Genomic DNA, 12751 nt, shown 5'->3' on the forward strand with positions numbered 1-12751 from the left:
CACTCTGGATTTTGTGTCTGCCCTTCCTCCTCTTGCTGGTGAGTTTTCCATGCTTCTAGCCCAGACTGCCTCTGGCAAGGGCAAAAGGGTTTCTGCTCAAAGTCAACACAGGTTCTGTATGGTTCATATTGCCATAGGATCCTGTGCTTACAAAACACTGCTCATTGCTCGGTTTTGTCTTGTGTGCCTATGATTCCTTTTAGCACCTCCATGATGGGACTGAGGTCTGGATTCTGTGCCTAGCACCGTCTAATCGTTTCAACTTTGTAAAAGTGAGGGGAATTAACCACGGAGATAAGTGCAAGTCTCCTCTATTGCCCTTGATAATCTATCCGAGGGGTGGCAAGTGAGCTACCATGCTGCCCCTGCAAACCGGCTTGATGGCTCACACCTGTAATTCCCATACTGGGGAGCTGAGGCAGGAGGATCGTCATCAGTTCCAAACTATCTTGGGCTACACAACGAGCCCCAGGCCAGCCAGGGCTCCAGCACAGTAAGACTCCCCCTTTTATGCCACCAATCACACTTCTCCAGAGCTTTTGGCCTCCAAGGAGGCAGGAGCAGTAAGCTCATTTTATGCTGTGATTCTGTGAAATCAAAGGACAATACAAATAACCATTTTCTATTTCTTTGTTGTCCTCATCTAGTTATGGCTATTTTTTCCTGTCTGGAGCATAATAAATAGGTTTTCCTTTAAGCCCTTTTCAATATTTTGTTTATTCCTCAAGGCATTATCACAGAAAGTGGATGGAACCATTAGTGGCCCATTTTTACAGCGTCAGTGCAAAGATCAGCTTGCACTTTGAAAGCACCCTCCAAAGCCTGGGAGACTCGCTGAGAAGTTCTGCCACCCTGAAGCTCAGCTCAACACTTGAGATATTTCCCTCTTGGATCTTCCGGCTAAAGATGCATTTCATCTAGAAACAGTGTTCACTCTGAGGGCCAGAGGTGTGCTTTATTGTAGGAGGCATGGAGGTCTTTGTGTTCACACATAAGCACTTGGGGAACCTGGAATGTTAAGTACACAGGGCTGTTTCTTCAAAGGATGGAATGTAACACCAGTCATTGCTCAGAAGGCTGGATTCAGAAGAGACCTTTTGTCCTATCTCTGTGGCCAGATTCTTTTCCAGGACCAGACGCTTCCCAGGGGGACCGTTATCATAAACTTGTTTTTCTCAGTCAATCTATAGAACCCATCTTCATGGACTTTACAGAAAGTTTCCATGTAGTCACGTGTGATCTGTGTTTAGCTGACTTTGTATCTTAAGGAGATTTATGTATGCTTTGTTGTACATGCGGGACTGAATTAACATCAGAATAGATTTCACCAAATTGTGCTTTGCTAAATATGCCTAAAATAAGCCACTCTCCGGCGGTCAGACTGGGAAGTTCGAACCCACACCGGCTACTGAGTCTTGCTTTCCTACCTCCTACAGCTCATTTCCCTGCAGCCCCCTAAGGGCTCAGGGGCTCCCCATTTTATGTAAAACGAAAGGTAACAATCACTTCTGCAAGTGCAGGAGCACAATCAGGTTTATTTTTTTGCTTTAAGGTCAAGATTTCATCAGACATGGTAAAGATTTAGTGGTTTCTTCCTCACTACCCCCATGGAGCTGTGCTCAGAAGGACTTAGTTTAAACATTAAGTGAAGGGAGAAATCAAACAAAAGCAGGTCGAGTGACCTTGGACCAGTCACCCCTTACCTCTCAGTGGATTTGTTTGCATGTAGAAGGTGCACTACGTGTGTCGTGGGCGTAGGTGTGTGTAGCGGGTGCCCCTTAGAGCGTTCTGGAGGTTTCAGGACTGTGACAAGCCATTGGGGACAGGGGCTGCAGACCCAGCACTTCTCTGAGTTTCAGGTCCTAGCTTGGAAATTCCTGTTTTGAGCAAAGGACCCATGCAGACCCCTTCTGGCTGGATGCAAAAGAAAAGAAGCTGCTAACAAAAAGGGAAGGAGTCGGAGGACCCAAGGCTGCACAGCAAAAGCCACAGGCAGGGAGATAAGGTAGCCAACTTGCTGGGGCCCAGAACCGCCCAGGTGCGTCCAACCCTCCCGGAACCCGCACCCAGCCCCGCAGCCTTGTCCGCGCCTCCCGCGCCACCTGCCAGGACTCCGACCGGCGGCGCAGCCTCCTGCAGGCCCCCGCCCCCGCGTTGCCTGGCCCGCGAGGCTCCGCGGCGTTCGGGGCGCTGCCGCATTGGCCGCTGCGGTGCGGGAGGCGCGGTCGGCGCAGCCTCGGGGCTGCGGGCACAGACTGGGGCGACCTGCGGCGATCGCTCTGCCCTAGGCCCGCTCGCCCATGGCTCTGGCGCTGTGGCCCTGGCTCCCAGCCCCGCTCGCAGTCGCCACCACCTGCCTTTGGCCGACCAGCCCGCCAGCCGCGCGCGATGCTGAATGGCACGGGCCTGGACCAGGCTTTTAAGATGTCGTTGCCGCGGAGGGCGAGGATCGGCGCGTCTGTGGGTGAGCGGGGAGGGTGGGCCGCTTGGGCGAGGGTGGCGCCCGCGGATGGAAGCACTGCTCCGCCCTTCACCCAGTCCCCTCCCCCGGGCTCCCGGGGCTGTGGGACTCTGGGACGCCACGCCCTATTGCCCCCTGGCTGGACGTCCTTGCACCCACCCCACCATAGGCCTCCTGTGGGAGAGAGGGAGCAGCAACTGTGAGAATTCTCAGGCTCCTGACACAGTTGTTATGCATGTGTGCATGTGTCCGTGTGCGAGTGTCCGTCCGTCCGTCCGTCCGTCCGTCCGTGTGTGTGTGTGTGTGTGTGTGTGTGTGTGTGTGTGTGTGTGTGTGTGTGCACGAGCGCGCATGCAGGTCTGTGCGCCCTTACGCGGTGATGCGGCTGCTGGAAAGGACCGGAGGAGCAGTTTTGTTTTCTGTCCAGTCCCCAGTCCTGGTGGGCAAAGTTTGGACACTGGAGGACTTCTTGTCTCGGGGAAGCAGAAGGTCACCAAGAGTGTTTTCACAATGTGAGGCCCAAGTGTTGGGGCTTACACTAAGGACAGAGGGGCTCCGACTTCTATTGCATGGGGAAGTTGCAGAGACACAGATGCATTCATGAAGATAAGCTGGCAGGGGCCTGGATGGGATTGGAAACACAGCTTCTTCAAACAGTCATTTTAGATTCTTTTGTTGAATAATGCACTTAGGGACCATGACCAGGCACACTCGTTGACAGTTAGATAAATAATGCAAAACTGGAGGGGGAATCTCCAGTGATTCCCTGTCTTGGTTTCCAGGCCTCCTTGAAAGGAGTCTGGGTAGATCTTTGATGAAGGGGGTTCAAGGTTTGGGTCTGGAGTTGAGGCTCCTTGTTAACAGTTTGTAGTTTTGTCTGTTTTGAGATGATGGGTATATTAAAATAAACGACCTTTACATTTCACCATGAGTGATATGAGGGCAAAGAAAAATAATTTTAACTAGTGTTTGTAAAGTTGAGTAGTATCAGGACACTGTCACATTCATTTTGAGCAGAATTCTTTTCTGAAGGAGTCACCAGGCAACACATCAAGACTACAAGGGTGGGGGGAGCCCCCAGGGCATCGGGGAGTAGTCCGAGGGACGGCCTAGGTGTCAGCAGAGGGAAGGAAGTGTGTGATTTTCCATAGTGCCATGGATTTAAAGCTTTGCATCCATGAAGGGAGAACCAATCCTGCATGGGGAGGGTACAGAATTCATCTTGTTTTTCATTGGGTTCCCCCAAATTATATAGCTAATACCAGAGGAATCTGAAGGTGTCCTGAGCATTCCCGTATTTTCATATTGGAGGATAATAGGGGCAATGGGAAGGGATTGGAACAGGATACTTGGAAGGCCAGCGAGTCAGGAATGCCGCCAAGAGTTCCAGAAAGAATCTGGGCATTGATGCTTGGTTTTATCCATGGAGGTCACCGATGACCTTGGATGAGCTGCTATTGTATAACTGGGGAGAAATATCTATTAGAGGGGGTGCAAGAAAGATTAGAAGACAGACAGGAGTTGAAAACAGATTGTCTATGACACACATTAGGGTTAATTTTGCAGAAAACGGAGGGAAGAGCAAATGGGGTGATAGCTGTAGAAAGTAAATTCAAGGGAAGATGCTTCGAAGACGGACTGTTTTGTCCAACTAGTGAGACAGTGTCAACACTCAGTCAGGGGGTTCTCAGTGGTCTGTGGTGTGAGCCCCAGTGAGGAGCGGGGTCCGGAGCACAGCAGTTTAGAGAAAAAGGCTTGGGGGCTTCTGGAGGTGGAGGGCGCCAGGACCTTGTTGAGGACAGGTGTGGGGTGTGAAGGATAAAATGTATGCCTTTACAAGGTGGGTCTATTTAGAGCACGTAAACTAAGGCCAGGCAAGAGGGAGGTTGGGGTGGACCTGGGCAAAGGACCTGACAATCACCTACCCCATAGAATGTTAGTGGTGTGTGATTTTTTTTTGAAGAAGCCTGCTGCTTCTCATTTGGTGCACAAGCAAAGCAGCTCCTTCAAGATCAGATGCCAAAGGTCAGCTGTCCAGTAAAGCAGTTCCGGGATGCTCATCTCCGGGGACTTACCTTGGACTCCCACCTTACTCTGGGTGCCCTGTTGTATCTCTGTCCGTTCCTTTCTGCAGTCATCTGCTATTTACAAAATGATGGGCATCCAAAGACCAGCCGACCGTGACAGACTGTAACACGAGTTCCTGGATGTGTGTTGGCCGCCTTTCATGTGCCAGACACACCGGGGCTCCCTGGTTAGAGCCCGAGGGCTACGAATGAGTACGAAGCACACTGTCAGCACTCTCAACTCGTACCCAGCCTCACGCACAGGCAGTGCACACAGTTGGACGGGGAAGTGAAGCGGGTGTGTGTGTACAGGAGTGCAGACAGTGGTAGGGGTGAGGACAGAAAGGAGCTGTTTTCTGGGGACTACAGCATTCACTTTAGCTAGGGTAGAGACCTCTCTCCTCTCATTGAGTTTCTGAATCTGGATTCGTGAAAGACTGGCAATAAAGAGCCGGCAGGCAGTAAGCACAGTGCCCGTGTGTGGTGCTATCTTATTTGTACAAATGAAGCATGTCCAGACCTCTATGGTCAGCTATTGGCAAGATCCGCCCTCTGATCTTTAGACACACTTTATTTGTATAAGCAAGTATCACCACACCTGCGCTTTTAATTAAATTAAATACAGGATCTGGATGGCTACAAGTCCTGCTGAAAATGCCTTTGCTGGTCTGTTCCAAAGTCTTTACCCAACTCTTTCATCTCTCCTGGCCTCTTCTGGTTAGTAAGGTGTTTTTTGTTTGTTTTTGATTTTTGTTTTTGTTTAAATGGGCTCCTGGCTGGACCTAGTTTTCTAGGACAACTGAAGATGCCAGAAGCTCTGATATTAGGATGTAAGAGCTGGAAGATGGCACTGGTTTAATACCCTCAGTTTACAGCAAACTATTTCAGAGCAGCCAGTTAATTTCTAGCAGAACCAGCTAATTTCCTAGGCCTGCAGAGCCAGTGCAGTTCAGGATCAGGTCCAGTTCGAACAGGGCATGTTCATTTGCTCATTCTAGAGGTTTCCCCTTTTCCCAGTAAGAAATAGGACAGACATGGGTCTCATCTCCCTTGCTTCTGTTCTCTGCACTATCCAGTGGGCATTCTACACACAGACTCTACTACCTCTGCTGGATAACTTTGTACTTGACCTGAAGTTCTAGATTATGTTTGGAAGTTCTTGGAGACAGTGTATCTTGGGGGTAAAACACCAGACTGTAGGATTAGAGAGAAATGGATTCAAACTTTGATATTGTCTTCTGCTTCCTATGGGTCATTTCTTTGTTTACATTATAGAATCAGGAGCTCAAGTAAGAGTTCCCTCTGAGAGCTGTGTCAGTGGTGTGTGTGTATGTATATGTGTGTATGTGTGTGTGTGTAGACTCACATAGCACAGTAGTACATGTACTAATTACTGGATGTGCAATCAAGTTAGACAGTGTGACTAGTTCTTGGGTTGCCCATCATAACCTGCTGCAGACTCCTCTACCTAGATCCACATTCCATGTGATAGCAGACGAGGGGACATCTTCAGCTGTTGTGACTTCCCCCTCTAAATCTAATCACTGCCTACCCAGGATGTGGCTGCATAGAGGCATTTTTAGGTTTGCATGATGCAGAAATTAATACTCACCAGCTACCCAGATCCTACACTGTCCATTCTCTAGTGTCTGAGACTTGTCACTCTTCCTACACTGTCTTGTTTTATGCCTGCAGGTGGCCACTATGCCCTTAATTTGATGGCTTTAGTTGTTTAATAATTAATTCAGTTTTACAGTGCCTGCTTTATCTTAAATCCTCATCGGATGGAGGTGCCAACTAGACAAATGGATTGCATTAAAGTTATTCTCTTAGAACCTTTAGATGGCTTATGAGAGGATGTTCAGACAGTGGCTTTGAAGAGGGGTCTCTCCTCTTACCCCTGTGGCTTTTCACATTTGCTAAATATAACCCCCAGTCAATAGCACACCAAGACAAGATGTTATTTACATCCTTTTAGGCCAGTGAAAGTGCTCAGGGAAAATGTTAACAACCACTAAGAAAGACTAAAAATAAAAGTGAGCTCACATTCATGGCCCTGGCAGTTTCTCCATATCATTGTCAAGGGCAGACACAATGCATAACCTGCCTTGTGGCGTTGAGCAGCACTGTGATGGGGACAGTTATGTCTATGTGCCTCCCAGGTTGGGGACATAGATGTGTCTCTGAGAGTGCAGTCAGGTCTGGCTCACACTCTTGTCTCAGCTGCTAGGAAGGATGAGGCACATAGATCGCCTGAGTCTGATTTGGGACAACGTGGGCAATTAAGTGAGAACTTGTGTCAACAACCAAAATAAAATAAAATAAACATACACATGTGATACTTTCCATTCAAAACAGTGTGGCGGAGGGCTCATTATGCCAGCCCATGGCCTCCCTTGTGTGTCCTGTGTCTGTGCCTGGGCTCCTTGCAAGGAAGGATTATCTCTCACCTGCTAGTAAAAAAAGATGGATATGCCATAGTTTATCCTAAAAAAAATATGACCTCATCTTCACTCATTTTGGTTCAGAGAGATTTTTTTTTTGCATTTGGAAAATAGTTCCCTGGATTTGAGTTATTGTGTGTTGGGTAATAAGCACACATTCTGGACATTTCCAAGGAGTGTCTGAGCACAAGCTTCCCCTTCATCTCCAGAGACACCTCGTCAGCCAGAAGCAGAGGGTTCCTGGGGTTACTGTAAAGGTTTCAAGCACATCGCTGAGACTGGGGCAGCAAATGACTGCTTGCAGCGAGCACTTTTGCCATGCAGAATCTCACTGCAGATGCCATGTTCAAAGACAGTTGTTGGTTTCAGGTCTTGGCACCTTAATGGCAAGGGGCTGTTCTTCATTCATATCCAAAGGGCACACTGTGGCTGGTCTGCTGTTATCCAGTTAGTGAGGGATTAGGCCTCCTGTCGGCTATTTTTAGGTTAGCTACCTAACCATTATCCCCATTTAAGACTTTTCAATTTTCTTTTTACTTTTTCCATCCTAATGCACTAAGCACACATATCTTTATTTTATTTTATTTTATTTATTTATTTATTTTTGTTTTTTTTTATGAGACAGGATTTCTCTGATTGTTTTGGAGGCTATGCATATCTTGATTTTAAAACTCCAGAATTTCTGTCTTTAAGCTCCACAGTAGTGGGTACTTTCTCTGTAACGAACAAGTTAAAGAGTCAGCGGGGGGGGGGGGGACCTGCCCAACGACTGGGTTTTAGCCAAGCAGTTTGCTTAGGGTTTACTACAGGGTCATTTGAGCCACGCCCCAGTCGGTACGCTGCTGCCCGTGATGACTGTGCTGTTCTTGTCTGCTGAAACACAAGCTAAGTTTATGCACTCTGCACTCATCTTCCTTGTTACTCTTTCCAGATGCTTGGAAATATGTTTCTTCAACTCTGTTCAACTCTTCCATGGTCTCACTTTCTGGTGGTAGGGTTTGAGCCGAGTTTCTTGAAGGGAACACATTAATACGGGCAGGTAAGTGGGTGGGATCTCCCAGTGAGAATAAACTAGGCTAGATGCAAACACCGGAGAATGTAAATGAAGCACAGAGTTAGGTCGTGTCTTGGCAAACGCATAATGACAAACATTAAATGTTTGCTTTTATCATTCTTTAACTTTATGGTTGTTTGCTTTAGTGGTGGAACCAGTAGGGTGAAAGGAGGGGAAAGGTTTTCCTTCTCATGAGAAGTGGTTGTGCTGTTCATTTCATCAACATGACAGAACCTAAATGTATCTGGAGGAGGGAACTTCAATTAAAACCTTGTCTCCATCAATTTCACCTGTAAACATGTCTGTGAGATGTTTTCTTGATGAATGATTGATGTGGGAGGGCCCAGCCTGGTCCTGGGCTGAATAAGAAAGCAAGCAGAGGGGCTGGAGTCATGGCTCAGCAATTGAGAGCACTGGCTGCTCTTCCAGAGGACCTGGGCTTGACTCCCAGGAACAAGGCAGCTCACAACCGCCTGTAACTCCAGTTCTGATGACCTCTGCAGACACTGCATGCATATACTGCACAGACATATGTGCAGGCAGAACATCCAGACACACAGCAATAGTTTACAAAAAGAAAGAGCAGAAGAAAGAAAAACAGTCTGAGCTAGTCATAGAGAACCATCCAGTAAGCAGCTTTCCTCCCCATGATTCCCACCTCTGCGGTTTGAACTTCTACTCTGACTGCCCTCTAGGATGGAATCCTTCTATCCCCAAATTACTTTCAGTCAGAGGTTTTATCATAACAGAAGCAAACTAGGGCAGTGATGTTTGCCCCTCACTTGTCTAATATTGACTTATTTTTTAAAACATGTATGTGGGGGTATCTTTGTATGTGTGTGGGGGGGTGTGTGGCGTGTGTGTAGGTGTGTGCTCCTGTACTTGCCACGACACACTATGAAAGCTGTACAATTTGCAGGAGTAGGCTCTCTCTCCACCACGTGCGTGAGATTGAATGCAGGTCATCACACTTGTCAGCAAACACCTTTACCTACTAAGCCATTTCACTGGCCTTATACTTCATGTTATATTGTCTTTGGAAAAGTACAAGATGCCATCTGTGTGGAAAACAGTACTTTATAGACCATTTTCACAGATGGTCAAAGACGAAGATGACTTTATAGATGTCTGCCAACCAGTATAGGGCCACTAGCTATGTGGGGTTGACTGATGGTGAGTCAGAACAGAGCTGTGCTGTACTGTCAAATACACACTGAATTTATAGGGCTTAGTAGAAAAAGGTAATTTGTGGGGCATGTTGGCCTACATCTTTAATCCCAGAATTCAGGAAGCAGAAGCAGGTGGATATCTGTGAGTGTCATCCAGCCTAGTCTACGAAGCAAGTGTCAGGCTAGACAGGGCTACATAGTGAGTACACACACACACACACACACACACACTATATATATATATGTGAAAGTTATTCATCATTCATATATCATTCATAATGCTTTCTGTTTACTACATGGTGAAAAAATGTTTTGGTTATATCAGGTTAAATGTATTAATTAATTGTTTCATGCAATTTTACTTTTTTTTCAAGACAGAGTCTTACTGTGTATCCCTGACTTTCCTGGAGCTTATTTTGTAGACCAGGCTGTCTTTGAACTCACAGAGAGCCACCTACCTCTGTCTCTTGAGTGCTGGGATTAAAGACAAGCACCAACAGGCCCAGCTTGTAATTTTACTTTTATTTAGTATGCCTACTAGAAATAAAAAAGAATTACTATACAAGGTATTTGATATCATTATGGCATTCTAAATCTACTGTTAGAAAATTTAAAATATGTTTATAGATTGTGTTGTATTTCTATTGGACAACACCATTATAGGCCAGGTTCAGGTTTTATCTTTACTTATTCATTGACAGCTTTATGCATGTCACATTGACCATGCCCTCTCCAATTCTCCCTCATCCTTTCATCCTCTCATCCCCTTCCTGGATACCTCCAACATGTTTCTTCCACCTTCATGTCCCCCTCCCCTGCTCTTTGTAACCCACTGAGTCCAGTTAGTGCTGCTTGATGTAATGTTGACTAGTCTTATTGTCTTGATATAGTGTAAGCTGTGTGCATGCAACTATAGCTGCAAAGGAGGCCTCGTGCAGGTGACCATAGCTGCAAAGGAGGCCTCGTGCAGGTGACCATAGCTGCAAAGGAGGCCTCGTGCAGGTGACCATAGCTGCAAAGGAGGCCTCGTGCAGGTGACCATAGCTGCAAAGGAGGCCTCGTGCAGGTGACCTCAGCTGCAAGGGGGTACATGAGTCATGTCTGGTTCAAACATTTCTGCTCTGTTTTTCTTGGAACTGTGCACTTCTAATGTAAAATTATCCAAGTAGGAAACTGAGGCTGTGTGTGGGGGGAAGGGTGAGTTCCAGACACTTGCCTAGGGTTCTCAGCTTCTACCCAGGGAAGACATCAGAGACCATGTTCTTAGATTGCTCCAGAATTCCTTCCATGGCTAGATTGTCTTCTTAGCTTGTATGACATCTCCTTTGGGAACAATTTATTTTAGTTTTTAAAGTAAACTAGGCCATAGTACTGTGAAATTCTATTCTGTTTCTTTGAACCCAGTCTCCGGTGAAATCAAACTGCTTCAGTCTTTGACAATTGTCTGATATCATCAGCAAATATTTATAGAGATTGTTGAATATGATAAGCTATGAATTCATAAGATAATGGACTCATGACCTGATGTATGATGACATCATAATGTCACATTGTGGTGTCAGCACCATGATGTCAGCATGGTAGTGGCATTATATGAGGTCAGACTTGCAGTTTTATGCTGTGAGGACTGTGTGTAATGGCATGTGTCCTCTCAACAGTATAATACAGAGTAGTTCTCCTGCCCTAAAGATCTCTGTGCTCTGCTCATTTGTCCCACCTTCCTTCCTGACCCCTTGGAGCCATTGTGAATTTAACACCTCCATGGTTTCCCTTTCTGCAAATGTCACACATTGAGAGTCATGCAGTCTCTAGCCTCTCAGACTGGTTGCTTTCACCTTGTCAGATGTACTTAAAGTTTCTTGTTTTATCTGGCTTGGTAATTTATTTCTTTTGTTCCTGAACAGCAATTCATTATCTGGATATCCATCCATTCATCTACTGAGAGACATCTTGTTGTGTTCAGATTGGTGGAATGTGCTGGTTAGTGGTTTGGTTCTGCTTTTGTCAACTTGGCATAAGCTAGGGTTATCTGGGAAGAGAGACCCTCAATTGAAGAACCACTTGTACCAGACTAATCTAGTAGGTGAGTCGGTAGGATATTGTCTTGATTAATGATTGGTGTGGGAGGATCCAGTCCACTATGGCCACAAGCAGCCTGTAAGCAGCATTCCCTCATGGGTCCTTCTCAGAGAAGTCAGGGCAGAAACTGTAAGAGAAATAATCCCTTTCCTCCCCTAAATTGCCTGGGGTCGGTGTTTATCACAGCAGTGGAGAACACTTGCATGGAATCAGTGATCCAGCAGAGTCTTGTTAAGTAATCTCCATATGTAACACCCTGACCACTGGAATGGATGTGGGAGCAGGCTGAGTCGATTCCCTTCACACTGGCACTTAAATAAAACTCTTCTTGACTGTGTTCTGGTTCTGGAATCCAACCACTCCAGTCTTGTACTTACTAAAGACAGAAGGCAGGAAGGACCACTGGGTTTTGTAACAACGTAATGGTGTCACATTTTCTTCCTTAATCGACACAAAGTACACATTACCGAGTGATCTTCTGCCTTCCTGGCTTGTCCTGTAAACACAAGACTCTGTGTGTCTTCTCTCTCAAGTCACAGGGTCGTTGATGTTCCTAACCCCTTGAAAGCAAACCAAAGAGGATCATTTTGTGCTGGACCAAGGGCACTGCCGTAACCAGAGGAAATGTTGCTGAGCTGGTTCTACCTAGAAAGCAACGGAGGATTTCCAGGGCAGTGTAACAGCCACGAGCCTCAAATGACATGCATTAGCAAGACTCAAAATAGCACAAATCCGTCTGAGCTGCAGGGTGGAAGTGATGTATATTTCTCATGTCCTAATGCCTTGCCTCTCGTTTATGTCCACTCACCTCTACTGATGTTTGCTCCTGCTTTCCCAGGAGACTCTGGGGTGGCAGAGTTTATATCCTGATTGTTTGTAGGTTCCAGGTGAGCTGTAGCTGGCATTTTCCTTGGCAGAATCCATGCACAGTGACAGTTGGCATCACTCCTAGGGCAAGCACAGGACCAGTGCCTCTTATGGCTTGCTGGTCTCTAAAAGGGGTGTTAATAACAGACTCCTTTACCTACTCATCTCAAGGTCCCTACCATGACTGTGCTAATCAGAAGCATAGATGGACACATTTGTCTTTCCACGATGTCAGAATTGAATAACAATGACTTTCCAAGCTACCTTTTGTTCCTATCTTAACTACTAGGATTAACTGTTGGAACACATTAAATACTACAAGGTAAATGTATTGTCTATCTATCTATCTATCTATCTATCTATCTATCTATCTATCTATCTATTACCTATCATCTACCTGTAATCTATCATCTACCTATCAATTATCTCTATCATTCTTTCTGTCCTTTTGTCTATATTACAGAGTGACTACAAAGAGTTAACGAGGCTATAGCCAAGTTCAAGGAGCTTAAGGAGCCCGACTGGAGGCAGCAGAAGGCTGATGGGCTGCAAAGAGAGCCTGTGAAGGACTAAGATGAGAAACTAGGCTGCCAGTCTGCTGGAAGCATACC

At 46.3% G+C, this 12751-nt stretch overlaps 1 protein-coding gene across 3 annotated transcripts in view; it reads left to right on the forward strand.

The window, feature by feature from the left end:
* Atp8a2 (ATPase phospholipid transporting 8A2) overlaps window positions 1–12751 on the forward strand; it is a 547410-nt gene that overhangs the window by 28466 nt on the left and 506193 nt on the right. For 2 of the 3 annotated variants that reach the window (XM_040740601.1, XM_040740603.1), the window contains exon 1: window positions 2219–2464. The exons of the other annotated variant lie outside the window; for it this stretch is intronic. In XM_040740601.1, coding sequence (XP_040596535.1) covers window positions 2389–2464 — 76 coding nt within the window. In that variant the 5' untranslated portion in view covers window positions 2219–2388. Of the gene's footprint in view, window positions 1–2218; window positions 2465–12751 lie in introns of those variants that run through there. 3 annotated transcript variants of the gene reach the window in all.

The sequence above is a fragment of the Mesocricetus auratus genome, unplaced genomic scaffold, assembly GCF_017639785.1.
Source record: "Mesocricetus auratus isolate SY011 unplaced genomic scaffold, BCM_Maur_2.0 Super-Scaffold_100707, whole genome shotgun sequence".
Classification (NCBI taxonomy): domain Eukaryota; kingdom Metazoa; phylum Chordata; class Mammalia; order Rodentia; family Cricetidae; genus Mesocricetus; species Mesocricetus auratus.